Source organism: Globicephala melas, chromosome 3 (assembly GCF_963455315.2).
Source record: "Globicephala melas chromosome 3, mGloMel1.2, whole genome shotgun sequence".
Classification (NCBI taxonomy): domain Eukaryota; kingdom Metazoa; phylum Chordata; class Mammalia; order Artiodactyla; family Delphinidae; genus Globicephala; species Globicephala melas.
The window spans coordinates 160,409,979-160,430,321 of record NC_083316.1 but is presented as its reverse complement, the minus strand read 5'-3'; the positions used below and the strand labels follow the sequence as shown (position 1 = coordinate 160,430,321).

The window sequence follows — 20,343 nt, the reverse complement described above, 5'->3', positions numbered from 1 at the left end:
TGGGGGGTGTCTCAGTGAGGGAGTTCAGGGTCTGGAAGTCTCAGCAGCAAACCCCTGGCTGGCATGACACGTACTACCCTGTTTCCCCACCATGGACGCTGTGCCCAGGGCAGGGCAAGGGGGTGTGGTGGAGCCTGCCCTGGGGAGCCAGAGTCCTGAGCACAAGCGTATAGGTCTGGGCAGCCAGAGGTCCCAGTGATGGGGACCCTGGGCCTCGGTCCCAAACACCTCACTAAGTCAAGGTCACCCCTCCATTTAATTCTCAGTGACCAGAAGGCTCGCCAGACTCAGACCACGGACTTTAGCCCCAGCCACGGGGACAGTTGGAAGAGGAGGCTTCCAAATGCTGTGTGGGTGTGCAGGTATCTCCCAGATACAGGATGCGAGGCCAGACCCGTAGACAGAGCTGCACCAGACACCCCTGGCCCTCCAGGGGGAGAAGTGGGGCTGGAGTGGCAGGGAGACCTCCCTGGAGGAGGGGACACTGGGGCCTGCTTTAAGGGGTGAGGAAATACGAGAGGGTCCATATTGCAGATAGGAGAGAGGCATGTAGCATATTGGCACCACAAGAATTGAGAAAAGTCAAGAAATGAGGCTGGAGATTCAGATCAGCCCAGAGAAACCTGAGCTTCACGCATGAGCAACAGGCACCTGGGGAAGGAGGCTCTCAGGTCAGTGGCCAGAAGATCATCTTGTCACCCAGGCTCAGAGATGGGACCCAACTGCCCTATGGAGAAGGCGGGGGCTGGGCCTGGTGGGAGTTGCGGGGATGTGAGGGTTAGAATTTCCCCCCAGGGGATTCCCTGGTGGTCCAGTGCTGTGGCCCAGGTTCAATCCCTGGAACTAAGGTCGCGCAAGCCACATGGCACGGCCAGAAAAAAAAACTGGGCCCCCTAGGGCAGGAAACAGGTGGGCACCACTCACCCTGTTTCCTGCACCCACAAGTACCACGTGGGCAAGAGTCCGAGGCTCCTTGGAGGGGTTGACAAAAAGTTGCCTCCTAATTCTCCACCCTGCAGCCCCCTCCCTGGTCCAGCCCTGCCCCCTTACATATGCCCCCGAATGGAGCCCAGCCTCCTCCAGGCTGTTCAGAACGCTCCCAAGCCCACCCCACCTTGCTCCATGACCCCACCACCAACCCCAGCCTTCAGTGCTTCCTTTCTGCAGCTCATCCCCAAGCCTGAGCTATTTTTTCCTGCCGGGAGCACCATTACGAAACTCCTCACCAAACTGACTCCATCCCCACTTTATAATCTCAGCCACCCCTTGGACCCCATCCCTTGGACCTCGCCCACATGAGCAGGGGTTCAGGCTACACGGAAGGAACACAGCAGAGAATCATGGAGTCCTTCAAGGTGTCCCCAACCCTGGTCCCTGACCGTCTGCCTTGAGTTGGCCCCCGGGACCAGTTAAAACTTCACACCTGGACACATTTAAATTTGTCTGTGGCCACCGCATGAAAACTCAAATCTAAGGGCACTGAAGGGAGCTCTGCACCCAAGCGGATGAGGTTCCTCTGTCAGCGCGCACATACAATGCCCACATACAATGCCTTGATCCTGGGCTGGAGGGAGGTCTGCGGAATGTGAAGAGTTAAAAGGGTCCCCCTTCGGGGTCGAGGTCGAGGCTAGGATGCCTGTGCCTTAGGGTGAAGAAAGAAGTGCAGAACGAGGTCCGGGGAACGAATTCCCTTAGACCGAAGTGGCCTCCAGGACGCAGAAGCGGAAGCATCCTGAGGCATCGTATTCTAGCATTAGTAGAGAGGGAAACCGGTTGGGCGACGGGGACTGCCAGTGGGGACAGCGCAGAGTCCGGCGAGGCTATCAAGGCGGGGTGGGGCCACTGCGAGAGGGAGGGGCCTCGCAGGGCAGTCACAGCGCGGGGGCGACCTTTGCGCAAGGCGGGGCCGAGCCGGGCTGGGTCCCTGGCAGCTCCGCGCCCAGAGGCACCGCCGCGCAGAAACCAAGCCGGGGTCCCGGCACCGCCGCTATGGACATCCCGCCGCTGGCGGGCAAGGTCGCAGTTCTGTCGCTGGGCGCTCTCCCGTTGTCCTACGCGCTCAACCACGTCTCGGCGCTCTCGTAGTGCGTGCGGGGAGGGGCCGGGGCGGCCTCCTCGGGGTCTGCGGGGCTGGGCTGGGGTGTGGAGGGGGCGGGATGGAGGATGCGCGGGCTCCCCCGAGCCCAGCGGCCCCGCGCCGCTCCGGCCCGCGAGGACAGGGGCTGGGTCAGAAGAACCCCCCCAACCTCCGACCGGAAATCGCCTTCCAGCAGGCCCGGAGCTGTGTGGTGGAGCTGGGGGCGCTCCTGGGACGTTTGGGGCCTGGGGAGGAGGGACTTTGAGAAGCAGAGCCCCTAACAAGGCAGGGTTTTGGAGGGTTTCTGGTGTTTTCCCAGGGATGTGCCCAGCACAGGTTCCAGAGTCCCCAAGGGTCAAAGTATTGCCCCAGATAATGCCCCAGTGACCCGGCTCTTGCCACACACACGCTCTGCTGCACCACCCCTACCAGACTGTCACTCCATTGCCTGTCTCAGACCTGGGACTTTCTTCTCTTCAGGGCTGGCCCACCCTGTCCCTAGCCTCAGTTTCCCCTACATACCTCGACCTCCCCTGTCCCTATCTCCTAACCCTAGGCCTCAACCCTGTGGATCCAGCTACTGGGTACCAGGCAACCACAAGCCCCTCACACTCCCAAACCCAGTGCAACCCAAGACATGGGGTAGAGGGAGTCTTGACTGTGGAGTTGGTTCCTTGGGTACAAATTCCTGGCTCCATCCTCCTGGACCCTGAGTGAGACAGGTTGCCCCGGGAGCCTCAGTTTCTTCCCTGTGTAATGAACATAATTCTAGAGCTCATCCCATAGTTACAGTTTGGGATTACAAATTGTGTGCCAAGATGCTGGTGTGGTCTCATGTGATTACTATAATTGTCATGTTGGTTAGATGGGGCTAGGAATGGGGATCCTAGGGGTTAGAGGAGTTCAGGAGAAGGTTGGGGCCTGGAGAGAGTGGGGGGGGGAATGTGTGACCTTGGATATGTCTCCCACCCTCCCACCCTTGGCCTTGGTTTGCCAAGAGTTGGGGGCTGCCCAGAGACCTGGCTTCTGTTATCTCTGCAGCTGGTTGACTTGCCTTATCAGGTTGATGGGAACAGATCAGGGCAGGGGTGGGGTGGAGTTGATGGAAATATTTGCACTTTACCTGAGGAGTCAGGAGCTTCAGACCATGAGGTGTACAGAGCTGAGCACTAGAGACCCTCTGGCAGGTGTGGGCACTGGGACTGGCCACAGAGGGTCTTGGAGCTGTTGAATGACAGAGCAAGCAAACTGTCACACACATCAGCAAGTGACTGGATAAATCATATAGTCAGAAGTGTTGACAGATGCTCTCTCTATGCCTGGCCCAAGTCAGGCAATGATCCTTTCTGAGGAGTCAGGGAGGGCTTCCCTGGAGGAGGAGCAATGTAGATGGGCCATGAAGGATGAGTAGGAGTTTGCCAAGTGGAAAGGAGACTTTTGGAAGGAGTTTCCAGAAGAGGGAAACAGCTGGGGCAAGAGCCTGGTGCTAGGAAAGGGGAGTTTCGGGGAATGGCTTTCCTGGATGGACAGATGCTTCAGCCTCCTCACCTGGAGCTTCCTGGAGTCTGCTCTTGCCCTAGGGTGGGGCAGGACCTCAGAATGAGCCTGGCCTCCCTGACTTGGTTTTCCTCTCCACAGCCCCCTGGGGGTGGTGTGGATGAGCGCCCTGATCCTGGGTCTGCTCTTCTTGGCTATATACAGCTTGTCCCGAAGTGACATCTACTATGACCCACTCTATGCCGGTGAGTTGGTGGGAGGGTCTTAGGGAAGAGAACTGTCTGGGCAAGGGCCTCCTCCATCAGACTGGCAGCCGTTGAAGGGCCTTCATCAGACTGGAGAACCTCAGAGACTGGAGAACCCCTACTGATTGGGGAACCTCAAGGGGCCTCCCCCTTCTGACTTGGGACTCCTGAGTGCAGGGACAGTGCCTTTCCCATCAGCCTGGGGACCCCTAAAGGCAGGGACTGTGCCTCCCTCTGAGGTGGGCTGTGGGTCATGTGACTTGTGGGGTGGGGCCTGGGAGCAGGTTTGTGCAGAGGCTTTGCCCAGAAACTGGGTGGCCGGTCACCGACCTGCAGTCTCAGGCCCCGCCCACACGTGGTCTGTGCCCCGCCCACACCCTGCCCATGCCCTGCTACTCTCCCCGTAGTGTTCGCGGTCTTCTCTTTCACCTCCGTGGTGGACCTCCTTATCGCTCTCGAGGAAGATGGCTACATGGGGAGCTTCATGGCGTTCTACACCAAGGAGGTATGTAGGGAGCTGTCTGGGATGCCCGCAGCCCTACTGCGCGTCTGAGCCCTGCCCCTGCCCCTGTAGGGTGAGCCGTACCTGCGCACGGCACATGGGGTCTTCATCTGCTACTGGGATGGCACTGTTCACTACCTCCTCTACCTGGCCATGGCTGGTGCCATCCGTAAAAGGTGCGTGGGGTGGGCAGCGTGGCACCTGGACCCTGGGAAGGAGGTGGAGTCCTTAGGTGGGAGGTCCCAGGTCAGGATGAAGCCAGAAGTATCTGTAGGGGAAATCAGGAAGCCTCTCTAGGGCTCTAGACAGGAGTGGCCAGGAGAAGGATCCAGGGAACATCACAGGTGTCAGTGATGGTCGGTTCTCTTCTCTACCACCCTGTGCCTGGGCAGACACTACTGTCCTTGGACAGAGCATCTGACTGTTCATTCCCTCATTCAACTTCCTGTTGTCCCTTCTGTTCTGGGTGACACTGAAGGGATCCAGAGCTGGGGATCCCAGATTGGTCTCTGGACCCTGTCGGGGGCTCTGAGACTGGGGGACAGGGATCTACTGGTCACCCCTCCATCCCCTGCCCAGGAAGAGGTACCGGAACCTTGCACTCTACTGGCTGGGATCCTTCGTCATGAGCATCCTGGTGTTCCTTCCAGGAAACATCCTTGGTAAGGACTTGGCTCTGAGGAGTCGTGTCTCCCTGGGCTGGGTCACTGCCCTGTGTCTGGAAGTTCCCAGTGGATCCTGCATACCCTCTCCAATGTCTGCAGAGGGCAACCTCCTCCCCACCACATGCCTCTCCATTCAGAGCCTAAGCCAGCAGCCTTTCCCCACCTCCCCCCCATTTTCCTCTTGGAGGAGTGGAAGCACATTCCATTTCCTCCCCAGCTAGCTGGTTCCTGACCCCAGGGGCTTGGCCCAGAATGCTCTTGACACAAGAAGGGAATTTTAAGGTGGATCCAGAGGGCAGAGTGAAACCTTTGTAGGTAGGTCTTAGGAGGCGGAGCAGAGAAGGCAACCAGGGATGTGGGGATGGCTGTGCAAGAGGAATATCCAGGGTGTTTCTAGGGGGAGCAAAGAACAGCTGAAGTGTAAGAGCCATGTCCAGAAGGTAAATTGAGGCAGGCCAGGCTGAGGAGCATGGACATCATCTTATGGGCACTCGGGAGTCAGACGTGTTAGGGCTGAGCTAGGACGGCATTTGTGAATCACAACTTCCAGCCAGGTGCTCTGACATGGCCCAGCTAAAGGGCCCGGCCGGGCCTGGGGGATCCTCGCTGCGTGACACCCTGTCTCTCCTACCATGGCAGGCAAATACAACTCAGAGATCAGGCCTTCCTTTTTCCTCACCATCCCCTACTTGCTGGTCCCCTGCTGGGCTGGCTTGAGGGTCTTCAACCAGACCCAGGCACCAAGCTGCTGCACTCCCAACATGGTGAGTCCCTTGCCCCCAGATAGGCCTTGTGCCAAATGCCTGAATGTCCCCCATTTGAGTTGCTTCTGGTCAAAGACGTTATCTCCTTGGAAAGATCTCCTTGGTAATTAGGGAAGAGGGGATGAGCCTTCATTGAGTGCCTGTTGGATACCAGACTTCTCATGCTGTTTCTCATGGGGCAGGTGGAGGAGGAACAAAGAAAGGGCCTTCTGCGGCGCCCAGTTGACCTGGCCCTCATCATCTACCTCATCTTTGCTGCGTTCTTCACCCTCTTTCGGGGCCTGGTGAGTCTGCACTGGCCAGCCTACCTGCCTCCAACTCCCCGTCCCCAGCCCATCCCTCACTCCTTTATCTTCATTATCCAGTGCAAAAAGGCCACTGCTCTCCCATCTGATCATCCAGGGAAGTTCATCGAGTCTGACCTGAGTGTTCCATCACAAAGCCCCATTCCCTGTAGCCTTCTCCCCAGCTCAAATATCTGTGGATTCTCAGCCAGAGGAGAGAACCAAAGCTGGGGCAGGCCAGAGCCAGGGGTACGGGCCTCTCCTGGGAGGCTGGGGAAGGCTTCCTCTGGGAGGGATATTTGAGGCTGTTGGTTTGTCTGTGGGCCCCAGGTGGTGCTTGACTGCCCCATGGATGCCTGCTTCGTCTACATCTATCAGTATGAGCCATACCTGAGGGACCCCGTGGCCTATCCGAAGGTGCAGGTGAGAGGGCAGATGGGAGGAGAGGGCCACGGTCCTGCCGTGGTTAGGGATCTACTGGGCCCCTTTGAAGCAGGTGCCAACAACACAAGTCAGACTGGTGGAAGCGCAAATGGAATTTATTGTCCTACCAAAAAAGTAGAGACATTCTCTTCAGGTATGGCTGGATCCAGGAGCTCAAGGATAGCTCTGTCTCTAGACTGTGTTTTCTTTACATGTGCTCCACTCCCAGGTAGTGCCTTTGTGGTATGGCAGAGACAGCCTTGGGTAGCTCTAGGCTTCCATTCTTTCTACTTAGCCACCACAGAGGAGTGTGAGCCCTTAATTCCTCAGCTTAATATAAGTCTCAGGCAGGCTCTGATTGGCCAAGTTTAAATCACATGCTCATAGCTGATTATTATGGTGTTCTGATTGGCCAGGCCAGGGTCACATGCTATTTCTGGAGTAAGGTGGGTGGGCTCAGTGTGTGGGAGTGGGATGGGTGGGGAAACCCAAGGGAAATAAAGGAGCAATTTGCACAGGGTAGGATGTGCAGAGAGCCCCTGTCTTGGGGGGGGTCTGAGGCTGGCCAGATTCTCCTTGGGTCCACCACCTGAGGGGTATCAGGAGACTCAACTGGGGCAGCCGCTCAATCCATCAGCTGTGTGTCCCCCAGATGCTGGTGAATATGTTCTACGTGCTGCCCTTCTATGGCCTGGCCATCTATGCCCTCATCTTTCCTGGCTGCTCCTGGCTGCCTGACTGGACCTTGGTATTTGCTGGAGCCATTGGCCAGGTGAGGTGGGGTGGAATGGGGTGGGGTGGGCCAGTGCGTAGGGAAGAAAGTTTCTGCCTGCTCATCAATTGCTTTTGTGCTCACCCTGAGCAGGGTGATACTAGGCCCCTGACAGGCTCCACCCCCAGCTCAGTACCCCAGGATTCCCTAGTGTGGGGGAGAAAGAGCCAGACACAGGCACCCCAAACCCCATGAGGTTAGAACTGAATAGAGGGAGGTAGAGAGTCTGAGAGGGATTCCAGAGGGGACAGATTTCTTAGAAAAGGGTGCATAGGCTTTTTTTTTTTCTCTATTGTACTTTACTATTTATTTTTTACTTTGTTGCAGCATGATTGTATATTCAAAGTACAATAAAAGAAAATACTCATTGTCTATTTCTCTTCTGGATATTATTATCATTGTTATTATTATTAGTTGTTTCATTAACGATGACTGTCAAAAATAATTTTGTTGTACAGAAGAGTGCTATAAAAATCTCAGCCATCTATCAAAATTGCTAAGAACGTCTCATTTCCATCCAGCTCTTTAAAGGCAGAAGAACTACTCTTAACTTGGTTTCTTTGTTCTATTTTGCTTTGGAAGCTGTGTTCTGAGTCCGAAGGCTCTGATTACCAACGTTTAAAGTCAAGCTTTGGAGATATTTTTGCTATTTCAAAAGCTTTCTCATGCATAGGCTTTAAAAATTCTTACACACAACATTTGCCTCTTTATTCCATCTGTAATTTATTTTTTTATGTGACGTGAAGGAAGAATCTGAAAATTATATGTTTCTCCTTATGATACTCAATGATACTCAGTATCCGAGGTATTAAAGAAGTTGGACGTATCTAACTTGACAAGTTCAAGAAATTGGAAACCTTATTTCAGGAGGAGGGAAATCTTCTAACATTGTAAACCAGAAGGACTGGATTGATCTTGCTGAGCCCCCGCTATCATCCTACTCTCTGTTTTTATTTTGTGTATTACTATCTAATTATAAAGGGTTATTATTAAGGGAGAATAGTCATTCAAGCATATTCAAGGCTTTGTGTAGAAAATTTCTTTACTCCTTTTAAACATAGATTTTACTTTTTGCATAGTTTTAGGTAGCAAGCCAGTTAGGACTGTTCAGAATTTCTGAAGCAAAGAAAATTGCCATGAAGGAATGTTTTGGGTTTCATGAGGTTTCTGAACTCTAAACCCCTATACAGAAAAAAGGGTTTGGCTGGGCTTCCCTGGTGGCGCAGTGGTTGAGAGTCCGCCTGCCGATGCAGGGGAGGCGGGTTCGTGCCCCGGTCTGGGAAGATCCCACATGCCGCGGAGCGGCTGGGCCTGTGAGCCATGGCCGCTGAGCCTGCGCGTCCGGAGCCTGTGCTCCGCAACGGGAGAGGCCACAACAGTGAGAGGCCCGCGTACCTCAAAAAAAAAAAAAAAAAAAAGGGCTTGGCTAACACTGTGCTAAGAGAGTTGACCAAACTTCAATTTGACTTCCACTTGAACTAGGTTGTAGTTTGTGTCCATAAAGATGACCCCAGCCCTCATGCTGAGTCTTTGCTCAAGAAAATGTGATCCTGCCAAACCACAAAATGTACATTGTCTAACCCACCTTGCCAAACCATTTTCAGTAATTTTTCTACTTACCCCTTTTGTAATTTTCCATTTCTTTTTTTTTCAAATAAATGTTTCTTTTTTTTTTTTTTTTTTGAGCTCTGGAAAGATATTACCTTTTTTTTTGAATTTTATTTTATTTATTTTTTTATACAGTAAGTTCTTATTAGTTATCCATTTTGTACATATTAGTGTATAAATGTCAATCCCAATCTCCCAATTCATCACACACACCCCCGGGGGCATAGGCTTTGATGTATGGGTATGAGTTCTTCAGGCAGGGAAGGGCATTCCAGGAATGGTAACAGCATAAGGATATGCACAGAGGGGGACAGTGATTTAGAGTCCCATAATGTGGGTAAAGGCAGAGACAAGATAAATTGACAGGTGCTAAGGGCTTTGAACTCTGGGCTTGGGGGCTTGTGCTGAGAACAATGGGGAGCTGTAGAAGGTGTCTGAGCAGTGGAGGGCCCAGTCAGAGCTGGGGGCATGTTTCTGGGTTTCTGATGGGAAGTGATAAAGGCTGGGTCCTGGCCAAGGCAGTGGGACCAGGGGGACATCCATTAGATATATTATTATTTTATCGATTAGGGGTAGAATTGAGAGGATTTGTATCGAGGCTGCCTGGGGTGGGGAAGACCGGGAGCTGGACTCAGGGCAGAGAAATAGGGTTCAGGGTCCAGCAGACCCTGAAGATCGTTCTAGTTAGGCAGCTGGGGAGAGGCTTACAGATAGATGGACGAGGATAGACAGGACATGTGGGGACAGGGATATTTAGAGACAGATGGATTGAAGAGGGGAGACAGGTAGGTCAGCAGAGCCAGTGAGATAGAGAAGGGGATACTTTGAGCTCCCCAGGGTGGGATGCTGGTGACGCTGGGGCTTGTTCTCTCCTGGTCTGTGACATCCATCCTCCCTTTTTGGCCACCAGGCACAGTTCTCACACATGGGTGCTTCCATGCACCTGCGCACGCCCTTCACCTACCGTCTGCCTGAGGATGCCTGGGCCAGCTTCTTCGTGTGCAACCTACTGTATGCTCTGGGGCCTCACTTGCTGGCCTACCGCTGCCTGTGGAGCCCTGCCTTCTTCCTACGCCCGCTTCCTGGCCCCCCAGCCCACCATGAGAAGCAGCACTGAGGGGGCTGTGGGACTCCCCAAGATCCTGTTTACATACCCACCTGGCCCTGCCCCTGGAAGGGGGGGTTGGGTTTTTTAGAGGCAGGAGGTGTGTCTCTGGGTGCCTTCGGTCCTGGCTATGGTGATTTCAGGGTGGGATGGGGGGGGCCCAAGGTCCAGGTGTTCCAGCAGAGAAGGCCATGGCCATGCTCAGCTGTCACCTCACCCAAACTCCACACTGGCACCCTCCCGGAATTTATCCATCATCTCCCCATGGATCCTTTCAGTAAAATTCCTTTTGATGCATAAAATGTTGCTCTGAGTGTTTCAGGGGGCAGGGGCAAGGGACCCTCTCCTCCGAACCCACGAGGGCCCACTCATCACTGCCAGCATAGTCATCAGGAGCGGGAGGTGCCGGACAGCAGAAGTCTACCTCTGGTTGGTGTGCCCAGCCCCATCTTCCAGGTAGGGAAAACTGAGGCTCAAAGAGGACCAGAGACCTGCCTGAGGGCACAATCAGGAGAGAAGGGTCCAAAGTCTAAGCTCCACCAATAAATTATAATAACTAACAGTGTGGCACAGTTATTAAGCACCTACCATATACCAGGCCAATGGCTAACCTCACATGCTACATGCTGGATCTCACCGCATATTACAGATGGGGAAACTGAGCCTGCAGGAGGTGAATGTCCTGGTCCCAAGTCACGCCTCCTGGATGCAGCTGAGTTAGGCAACGAGCCCCAGCCCCTTCAACCACAGACCCCATAAACCTGCCTCTGCTGTCTGACGGGCTTATATTTGGGGGAAACTGAAGCTGGGGAGGCAGCCAAGAAGCTGGGAGAAGGGCTCATTGCCTCCTGGTTTGATTTTTGAACTTGAGTGCAGGTTCAGGTTCAGGGGTAACTCCTGCCCAAACCACTCTGGGTCAGGGGGTTGATCCCCCTGCTCCCTGCCCTTACCAACACTTATTAGGCACCTATGTCTAGCCATTAGATCTTCACAAAAGACCCAGCACTCCATATCTCAGATGTGGAAACTGAGGCATAGAGTGAGGGGCAGAGTCCCTCTGCAGAGTGTATGATTGTTGTAGGGCCCGCATCCCGCAGAGTGAGCACCCTTTGGCTGCTGGGGCCCAGGACCCTTTGATGGTCACCCAGTGACAGATGGGAAAACTGAGGCGTGCAAGCCAAGCCCCTTTCCCAGGTTACTCAGCTCCCCTGCCCACGCAGGGCATCATCAGGCTCCCCCCTCCTCCATTTTAAAGAGCGTTAAACTGAGACCCAGAAAGTTTCCTCCGGTGGCCCAAAGTCAGCCAGCAGGGAGGCTGGTACCTGGCTCTGAACTCACTGTTCAGGGCAGTCCTTCCTCCGTCTGTGCCCATCATCACCTCTCCCCCAGCAGGCGCCACCACGTCCCCTTTAACGCCCCCCCCCCCCGTCCACCTCCCTCCTCCCCTTGCAGGCAGACGCCGGGATTGCGCCGCCTGCAGGGACCTGCCCAGTCCTTCCTGCGTGTGCAGGGAGCGCAGTCCCGGCACATAGGGGCCGCTGGTCGGGGGCCGCACCGGCAGAATGGTGAGTGGGGCTGTGGGTTCGGTAGGTCCTTCTCTGGGATTCTGTCTCTGTGTCTCTGATCTACCTCCCTCAGTGTTTCTCTCTTCAGTCCCTCTCTCCTTCTCATCTCTCCCATCTCTCTGTCTCTCACCTGTATCTCTTTCCCTCCCACTCTCTCCCTCTCTGCTTCTCCTTCTCTTATTCTATGTCTCTCCCTACTTTTCTCTCCCTTTTTTGGGGGGGGGTCCCTTTACTCTCCCTCTCTCTGAGTCTCTCTGTCTTTCCCTACCCCCCCATCTCCCTCTATCTTTGTGTCTCTTTCCCTGTTGCTCTCTCTCCTTTCTCTCTTTCAGTCTCTGTCTCTCCCTCTCTATCTCTGTCTCTCTCCATCTTTCCTTACTCTTCTCCGAGTCTCCCTCTGGCACTCTCTTCTCTCTCTCCCTTTGTATCTCTGTCCCTCTCCATCTTTCCTTCCTCTGTCTGTGACACTTTCCTTCTGTCTCCATCTCTCCCTGCCCTTCTCTCTGTCTCAGTCTCTTTCCCCGTTCTCGCCTTCTTTCTGTGTGTCTCCCCCTCTCTGCCTCTACCACCCCCACCTGCACGGGTTTGCTGCAGTCTCCTGGCGCACTGATAACCTTGCTGCTGCCGCTGCTCCAGCCCCTCCTCCCTCCTCCCTCCTCACTCCTCCCCAATCCTTGGCCTGGGCCAGAAAAGAAAGAGAGAAAGGTGCGGAGTTCCGAGGCTCTGGTGTTGGGGTCAGGGGGTCAGGTGGGTTGCCCGTGCAGAACTAAGGGAGAGTGAGTCCAGGGGCGTGCGCTTTGCCCAAGGGCAAGTGTGTGAGATCCTGGGAGAGTGGGAGGGTCTGTGGGTGGGAGGGTCTGCTAGCCTTCTCCTTGGGGGAATCCTCTGGGATCCTGGCTGGGCTGGGGACCTGGGCATGTAAGAAGTCCTCGCCGCGGGAAAGGAAGGCCAGGGAGTTAGTCTTCTGAAAGACAAAGGCCAGGAGGCTGCACTGAGCGCACTGTGCCCCCAGGTGTGTGCTCCGGCGGCGGCCCTCGGTCGCGGGGCGCTCTGGGCAGCTGCATGGGGAGTCCTGCTGCTCACCGGCGCCGCGGAAGCGGAGCACGGCCGGAAGAAGGTCGTGCACGTGCTGGGTGAGTCAGGGCCGTGGAAGCGGATCTTGCCCCGCAGAAGCCGTGGCCAAGTAGGATCACCAGGGTGCATGGAGCGGGGAGGACGGAGGGTGCTGGGCGGTCCTGATGGCCACAGTCCCCGCCCCCTCCCTAGTCCCCTTACGGAGCCCCTTTACCCTTCTGATCTCCTGATCCGCACCCAAGTTTTCTTCCCACATCCCTTTCCCTGGGTCCCCCTCCCCAGGTTCCCCTGCCCCGCCCCTAGAACCTCTTCTTAATCCTCTTTGGTTGCCCATAGAAGGGGAGTCGGGCTCGGTGGTGGTGCAGACAGCGCCGGGACAGGTGGTCAGCCACCGGGGTGGCACCATCGTCTTGCCCTGCCGCTACCACTACGAGGCAGCCGCCCACGGCCACGACAGCGTCCGCCTCAAGTGGACCAAGGTGGTGGACCCGCTGGCCTTTGCCGATGTCTTCGTGGCACTGGGTGCCCAGCACCGGGCCTTCGGCAGCTACCGCGGGCGGGCTGAGCTGCAGGGCGATGGGCCCGGGGATGCCTCCCTGGTTCTCCGAAACGTCACGCTGCAGGATTATGGGCGCTATGAGTGCGAGGTCACCAACGAGCTGGAGGATGACACTGGCATGGTCAAGCTGGACCTGGAAGGTGACTAGCCTGTGGGCAGGATGAGGCTCATTTCTAAGGGAGAAAAGAGGAGGGTATTGCAAAGGACAGAAATCAAATCAAGTTGGCCTGAAGGAATTCAGCGGCTTGGTGGGGTAGGATAATGGTTCTGATCTGGGATGATTTTGCTACCTGGGGATATTGGCAAGATCTAGAAGTAGGTTGTGGTGATATAGTGGGTAGAGACCAGGGATGCTGTAAACAGCCCACAACACACAGGACAGTCTCCCCACAGCAAAGAATAATCCAGTCCAAAATGTCAATAGTGAAGACGCCGGGAAACCCTTTGGTAGGATCCAGGCACAGTGAGATCCAGGCATTCACATCATGTCAGAAATCCTTCCTTCAGCTCTGTTTCCCTGGGTGGGCTCTCCTTGGACAAGTTTCCCCTGATGGAACCAAAAAGTAGTGCCAGGCTTCCACCCTCCCAGCTTGGCAATTGATTTCCTAGGAGTGCTAGCTAGAGTTCCAGAGTTGTCCTTCATTGGCCCAGCTTGAGTCATTTGCCTATCCATGGGCCAATCACTGTGCCTGGGAGATGGGATGCTCTGATTGGCTGACTGTGGAGCTGGGAAGTAGGGTTTCTCTCTGAAGAATTCCCTCCCATGTGGTTTGCCTTCTTCACTCCACCTCAGAAGATGCTAGAGAGATTTCAGAGCCCTCACTGCTAAACTTCCCAACAATAGCGAAAAACAACAATAACTGAAGCAGCTCTCCTTTATTGGGTGTTTTCTATGTGCCAGGAGCTTGACTGAAGAGCTCTCTGAGCTTTCATTTAATTTTCCTCAAAACCCTGAGGGAGATGGTATTACTCACAGAGGGGCAACTGGCTCAGAGAGGTTAGAGCCTTGACCAGGGCACATACCAGTGAGTGGCAGAGCCAGGACTGGAACTCTAGTCTGTCAGGCTCCAGCTCTTCTCTCTGGCTGCTGTTTGATCCTTCCTGCATCTGCTGAGAGAAGCATCTGCACCTGCACCCCCAAGGTCCAGCCCACAAACACAGACACACAGAACGCTAGTGAGCGGAGACGACTGTGATTCTGATAAGGGACGAGTTATAAGAACTGAAGGTAGAAGGGAAACCAATGGGAATTGTCCTGGACAATGCTGGAGATCAAAGAGGTCTTTGCCCCGGGTCAAACTTTCGTGGGCTCCCAGTGTGAGGGAGTCAGTTTTGTGGGCTCAGGATTTGACAAGAAGGAAGGTCCCAATGCTGGAAGAATGTCAGAAGCACGTAGAACTGAATGGAGGAGGGTTGTGGGAGCTGGGTTTTGAAGGATGCATAGTAGTTCGACAGGTGGAAAGGTGGAAAGAACATGAACAAAGGTCTCCAGTGGTGGAAAGGAGGTGGACATGATTAAGTATGTCAAGGGGGAGGGTCAAGTGAATCGTAAGCTTAAGGCACAGCGAGTATGAGGGGTGTGAACTGGGGAAAGGCATGGTCAGCTCTGAGGCCATAGTGAGGGATGGCCTGAAAGGTCTAGGTTGAAGAGTCACACGGCACCACAGATGTCAGGTAGGTGGGTGAGAGTTGGGGGGTCCGAGCTGACCCTCGTGTATCCTCTCAGGCGTAGTCTTCCCTTACCACCCGCGTGGAGGCCGCTACAAGCTGACCTTCACGGAGGCGCAACGCGCGTGCGCTGAACAGGACGGCATCTTGGCGTCGGCTGAGCAGCTGCACGCGGCCTGGCGCGACGGCCTGGACTGGTGCAACGCGGGTTGGCTGCGCGACGGCTCGGTGCAGTACCCGGTGAGCCAGCCCCGGGAGCCCTGCGGCGGCCTGGGCGGGGCCGGGAGCGCCGGGGCTGGCGGCGGAGCCTCGGGGGGTGTGCGCAACTACGGCTACCGCCAGAACGCCGAGGAACTCTACGACGCCTTCTGCTTCACATCCAACCTCCCGGGTGCGTAGGCTCCACCCCTGGGAGGATGGTCCTGCCCTCCGCTGGCCCGGGCCCCGCCCCGCGTATGAGACCCCACCCACACACAGGTACCCCTCCCTCTCAGAGTCTTTACCACTCCGCCCAGGTCTCCCTCCCTGTCCTTCCTCTCCACACCCGCCCTCGGGGGTCCGAACCAGGAGATCCCTTCCCTAGTACTGCCTAGGCACGGCAATCAAACATCGCCTGGCACCAGCACTGCTCTAGCCGAGGCTGTGGTCCCGGGCTTCAGGGGAGGGGGTGTATCTGAGCCCTGAGGCTGAGGTCCTAGGCTGCAAGCGGGAGGGTGTCCTGAATCCCGAGGAAGCCGGGTCCCAAGAGCGGCCCTAACCACTCCTCCCCACCCCCCTGCAGGCCGCGTGTTCTTCCTGAAGCCGCTGCGGCCCGTGCCCTTCGCGGGAGCAGCGCGCGCCTGCGCGGCGCGCGGAGCGGCCGTGGCCAAGGTGGGGCAGTTGTTCGCTGCGTGGAAGCTGCAGCTGCTGGACCGCTGCACCGCAGGCTGGCTGGCGGACGGGAGCGCACGCTACCCCATCGTGAACCCGCGCGCGCGCTGCGGCGGCCGCCGGCCAGGTGTGCGCAGCCTCGGCTTTCCTGACGCCACGCGCCGCCTCTTCGGCGTCTATTGCTACCGCGCGCCTGGTGCACCGGACCCCGCACCTGGTGGCTGGGGCTGGGGCTGGGCCGGAGGCGGCGGGTGGGCTGGAGGTGCGCGAGACCCCGCCGCCTGGACCCCGCTGCGCGTCTAGGCCCGGGCCGTGGACCACTGGGGCGCTTGGCGGCTGGCCGAGTGCCCTACGGCCACTTGGAGATGGACCACACCCCTGGAGACTGGCCATGCACCCTGCGGTGCCCTGCAAGTTGACCAGGCCTCCTGCGGTCCTTAAACCCTGGCCACACCCTCTGAGGTCCCCAGAGTCTGGCCAGTCCCGGAAGCCAAGTCCCCTGGAGTCCCCTGGAAATCGACCAAGCCCCGCCTCTCCTGGACAGTGGATTCCTCTCCTCTCCCAACTTTCTCCAGGAGACAGGGCACACCCTCTGAGAACCACTGGAGACCAACAGAACCCGAGGTCTCCTGAACACTGGAAACGTCTCGCGAGGTCTTCTGGAACTACCCCCAAGGTCGCCTGGAGGCTGGACCCCCGGGATTATCAGGAGACTGGGCACACGTCCTATGCATCTCCCTGGAGACTGAAGACTGGTCCCCTAAGGTCACCGGGACACTGAACCCTCCTCCCTATCACCTGTAGAGAAACCAGAAACCTCAGAGTTCGTCAGTTGACCATGCCACCATGGTCACATGAAGACTGTGGGCTCCTGTCCTCTCCTCTAGGGTGACCTGGAGATTGGTTACTCCCATTCTCCCCCCTTCTCCCACGAGTCCCCCAGTTTCCATAGTAACAGGTCGTGTCCCCAGGTCACTGTGGAGAACAGCTCCACCCCTCCAGTTTCAGGGGACACCACCCTTGTCTGTCACTGTTAAGACAGATTGACACGCCCCAGCTGGCTCGCATTACTGGCAGCCGTGGCCCATCCCTTAGGTATCTCTCTGAGGGAGGAAATTCGTCTTCACCGGACGGCCCCTTTCCTGGCTGTCGCCTAAGAGACCATCTCCCAGGCCCAGAGACCCATAAAATCTATGTCATTCACTACAGAGAGAAGCTGCCCCACTTCCCATTGTTACCAAGGCGACCAGCCCAGCTTCTACCTGTCACCTAGAGTCACACAGCCCTTCCTTCATCAGTCACACCCATGGAGTTAGTACCTCCCTCCTCCAGCTGTAACCATGGACACCGCACGTTTACCATCTCACCCACATTCACCCAGAGACCTACAACTTCACTCCCACTGTCCTCACCCTGACCAACAGCCATGGAGACCACCCCCTCCCCTAACTGTCCTGAGAGTGACCCAACATTCGGTTCTCCAGCTCTCACCATGGAAACAGGATGCTCCTTTCCGCGGGGTGCCCCAGCTCCTTGCTACCCTCCAAGCTCCGCCCCCAAGCGGTTTGGACCCACCCCTCCGCCCCCGGCAGCTGTTGCCATGGAGACCACACTCCGGTGTCTGAGGTAACAGAACACCTGTCCCCCTAGGCTTTCCCTTGTCGGTAGGGCCCGCCCCTCCAAACTGTCACCATAGAGACTGTCAACGTCGTCCCCAGGACAACTGACTTCCCAGTTCTCAGGAACTTCTTACCATGGGCCCGAACTGTGTGCCCCATAGGGCTTAATGGCTGCCCCTTCACCAGATGGGCCCAGCTCCAGGCAGCATCTCAGACCCAGGTGGACTTCTGGAGCTGCTGGATATCCTCCGTTTGCACGCTAACTATAACCCAGACAACAGCTGTTCACGAGACACCCTTGCAGCACCCAGATGAACAAACTGAGGCTCTGGCGTGCCCCTACCCTTTGTGCTATGCAAGCAGTAGGCTCCCGCTTCCTCTCTGAGACCACATCCCCATTCTCACTGAGTTCCTCTCTCCTTTTCTAACCTCCCTCCCCCCACATTTTCCTTCTTAGAGGTCCAGGAGAGGTTGAATTGTCTTTAAACCTCAAAATCCTCTCTGAGCTCCATGTTCTAAAGGGTAATTTGTGCTAAGAAGTCAGGACCCAAACTCCCCAGTGTTAACAGCTAGCTCAGGGAGACTGTCCATGAACAAGGCCACCCCAGCTTTTGGAGACCCCAGTTTCGAGGTCTTGCCTGGAGTGGCACTGGGGTCCCTCCTGGAGCCCTCCATATTGTCACATCCATCTCCAGGAAACCCATCTGTGGGTTTTGGAACCAGGTGTGCCTGGGTTCGAATCCTGCCTCTATGACCAAGTGACAAAACCCCTGATCCTATTTCCTCCTCTGTATCAAGGCTGTTCTAAGATCCCAGTGAGTACAAAGTGTACAGCAGGGGCTCAATAAATTTTTTTTTTTGATGAATGAGAAAATGAGACAGCTCGTGGGTAGTTACTTCAAAAATGCACTTTGGTGGACAAAATGTTTTTCAGCTGGGGGTGCTTGGTGATGATTCAGTTGGGAAGCGTCTCCTCTCATTCCTCAGGACCATTCCCTATCCCCAATCTCTCTCCCGTCCCTTCCCCCCCCCATCGTTGTTCCCTCACTCTGTCTCTCGAGCCACCTCCCATGGGTCTGGCCCTTCTCAGCCGTGTCCTAATTGGGTCACTAACCAATCCAGCGATTCCTCTCAGTCCCCTGGGAATGAAGTGTGTGAAACTGGGTGTTGAGTTCCTGCATCAGGAAGGCAGAGAAGTTGCAAATTTTCCCTGGGGTGGGTGTGGAGGTGCGGGAAGGGAGAGTGTGGGCCGAGGAGTATTGAAAGTTTCGTTTCGGGCATACAAAGAAAGGGAGAAGAGGAAAAAAGTGTAAATGTCTGATATGGTTGTAGAAGTGGGGTGGTCGTTAACTGCTCATGCTTCAATGTCAGATGGGACAGAACTCCTAGAGATTCCAACCACTCATCTGAAGCCAGGGTCCAGTCCCTTGGTTAGGCTGCCTTGGGCTCCAGCTGTGCCTTAGCTTCCTTGACTAGAGGAATGGTAGGGGCATTTTTCTGGAGATGAGTGCATGAGATTTATTTCATCCCGCCTTTTCCCTGCTGACATCCTTTCTCCCTTCCATGGGTTCCAGCATCCTGATTTTGCCTCGGGTATGTAAGTTTCCCTCCTCTCATTCTGTGAGTCAGAGGGGCTGACTCCACTGGGCAATGAGGGCTGTGGCTCATCTTCCTGGGCAACCCTAATTGGTCCAGGGGTAGACATGGACCCATGCAGACCAATGAGACTGCCTGGGATTTTGATGGACCAATAGGACCAAGGGAACCCTCTTTCTGCTGGGTCTCTGCATTGTTGGATTGCAGGTCTTTGAGGGTCCACCTGGAGGAGACCTGAGGATGGCAACCAGGGTAGAGCCACTCCTGAAGCTAGTTATTCAGAAAAATGTCTCACTCCTGTCTTCCAGCACCCAGTGCACTTCTCAGAGACATCTAAAATTTCTTACATGTCCTTCAAAAGATGTTTTATATTCATTCAATCAAACATGCATATATTGTTTTCCCCCCATTTCTACACAAATGAAAATATGCAACATATATTTTTTATGTTGTAAAACTTCACATAATATGAAATTCACCATTGTAAACATTTTAAAGTCTTCAATTTAGTGGCATTTAGTACATTCCCAGTGTTGTTCAACCATCACCCCTATCATTTTCATCACCCCAAAGAAAATCTCCTACTCATTAAGCAATCACTCTCCATTCCTCCCTCCCCACTCCATGCCCTGAAAACTGTTCATCTACTTCCCATCTCTGTGGATTTGCCTCGTCTTGATATTTTGTATAAGTGGAATCCTACAGTATGTGTCCTTTTGTGTCTAGCTTCTTTCATTCAGTATAATATTTATGGCTGAATAATGTTCATATATATGTATATATATCACATTTTCTTTTATCAGTTAATGGACATTTGGGTTGTTTCCACCTTTTGGCTATTGTGAATAATGCTGCTATGAACATTTGTGTGCCATATATACTTTATTTTATAAATTTATTTATTTATTTTTGGCTGCATTGGGTCTTCGTTGCTGCGCTCGGGTTTTTCTCTAGTTGTGGTGAGCGGGGGCTATTCTTGTTGCGGTGCGCGGGCTTCTCATTGCGGTGGCTTCTCTTGTTGGGGAGCGTGGGCTCTAGGTGCACGGGCTTCAGTAGTTGTGGCTTGCGGTCTCTAGAGCGCAGGCTCAGTAGTTGTGGCGCACAGGCTTAGTTGCTCCGTGGCATGCGAGATCTTCCCAGACCAGGGCTCGAACCCGTGTCTCCTGCATTGGCAGGTGGATTCTCAACCACTGCGCCACCAGGGAAACCCTCATATACACTTTTGAAGTAACTCTTATTTAACAATATATTTGGGGACTGGTTTCCTTCAGCATGTAAAAATCCGCCCCCTTCCCCCACCAGCATTCTTTTTTTTTTTTTTTTTTGCGGTACATGGGCCTCTCACTGTTGTGGCCTCTCCCGTTGCGGAGCACAGGCTCCGGACGCGCAGGCTCAGCGGCCATGGCTCACGGGCCTAGCCGCTCCACGGCATGTGGGATCCTCCCGGACC

The 20,343-nt window shown here is 55.1% G+C and overlaps 2 protein-coding genes across 2 annotated transcripts; both read left to right on the top strand.

Moving 5' to 3' along the window:
- The first annotated feature begins 1,895 nt into the window (after positions 1-1,895).
- TM6SF2 (transmembrane 6 superfamily member 2) lies at positions 1,896-10,375 on the top strand. The gene is made up of 10 exons (XM_030880018.2): positions 1,896-2,084; positions 3,716-3,819; positions 4,227-4,324; positions 4,394-4,497; positions 4,901-4,983; positions 5,626-5,750; positions 5,933-6,034; positions 6,365-6,457; positions 7,110-7,229; positions 9,748-10,375. Exons 1-10 carry the CDS (start codon positions 1,990-1,992, stop codon positions 9,952-9,954), a joined length of 1,131 nt encoding a protein of 376 aa, XP_030735878.1. The 5' UTR covers positions 1,896-1,989; the 3' UTR covers positions 9,955-10,375.
- A 994-nt stretch (positions 10,376-11,369) lies between these two features.
- On the top strand, positions 11,370-18,505 carry HAPLN4 (hyaluronan and proteoglycan link protein 4). The gene is made up of 5 exons (XM_060296944.2): positions 11,370-11,507; positions 12,520-12,640; positions 12,918-13,280; positions 14,867-15,199; positions 15,590-18,505. The coding sequence occupies exons 1-5, from the start codon at positions 11,505-11,507 to the stop codon at positions 15,979-15,981; spliced, it is 1,212 nt and encodes a 403-aa protein (XP_060152927.1). The 5' UTR covers positions 11,370-11,504; the 3' UTR covers positions 15,982-18,505.
- Positions 18,506-20,343: the final 1,838 nt, after the last annotated feature.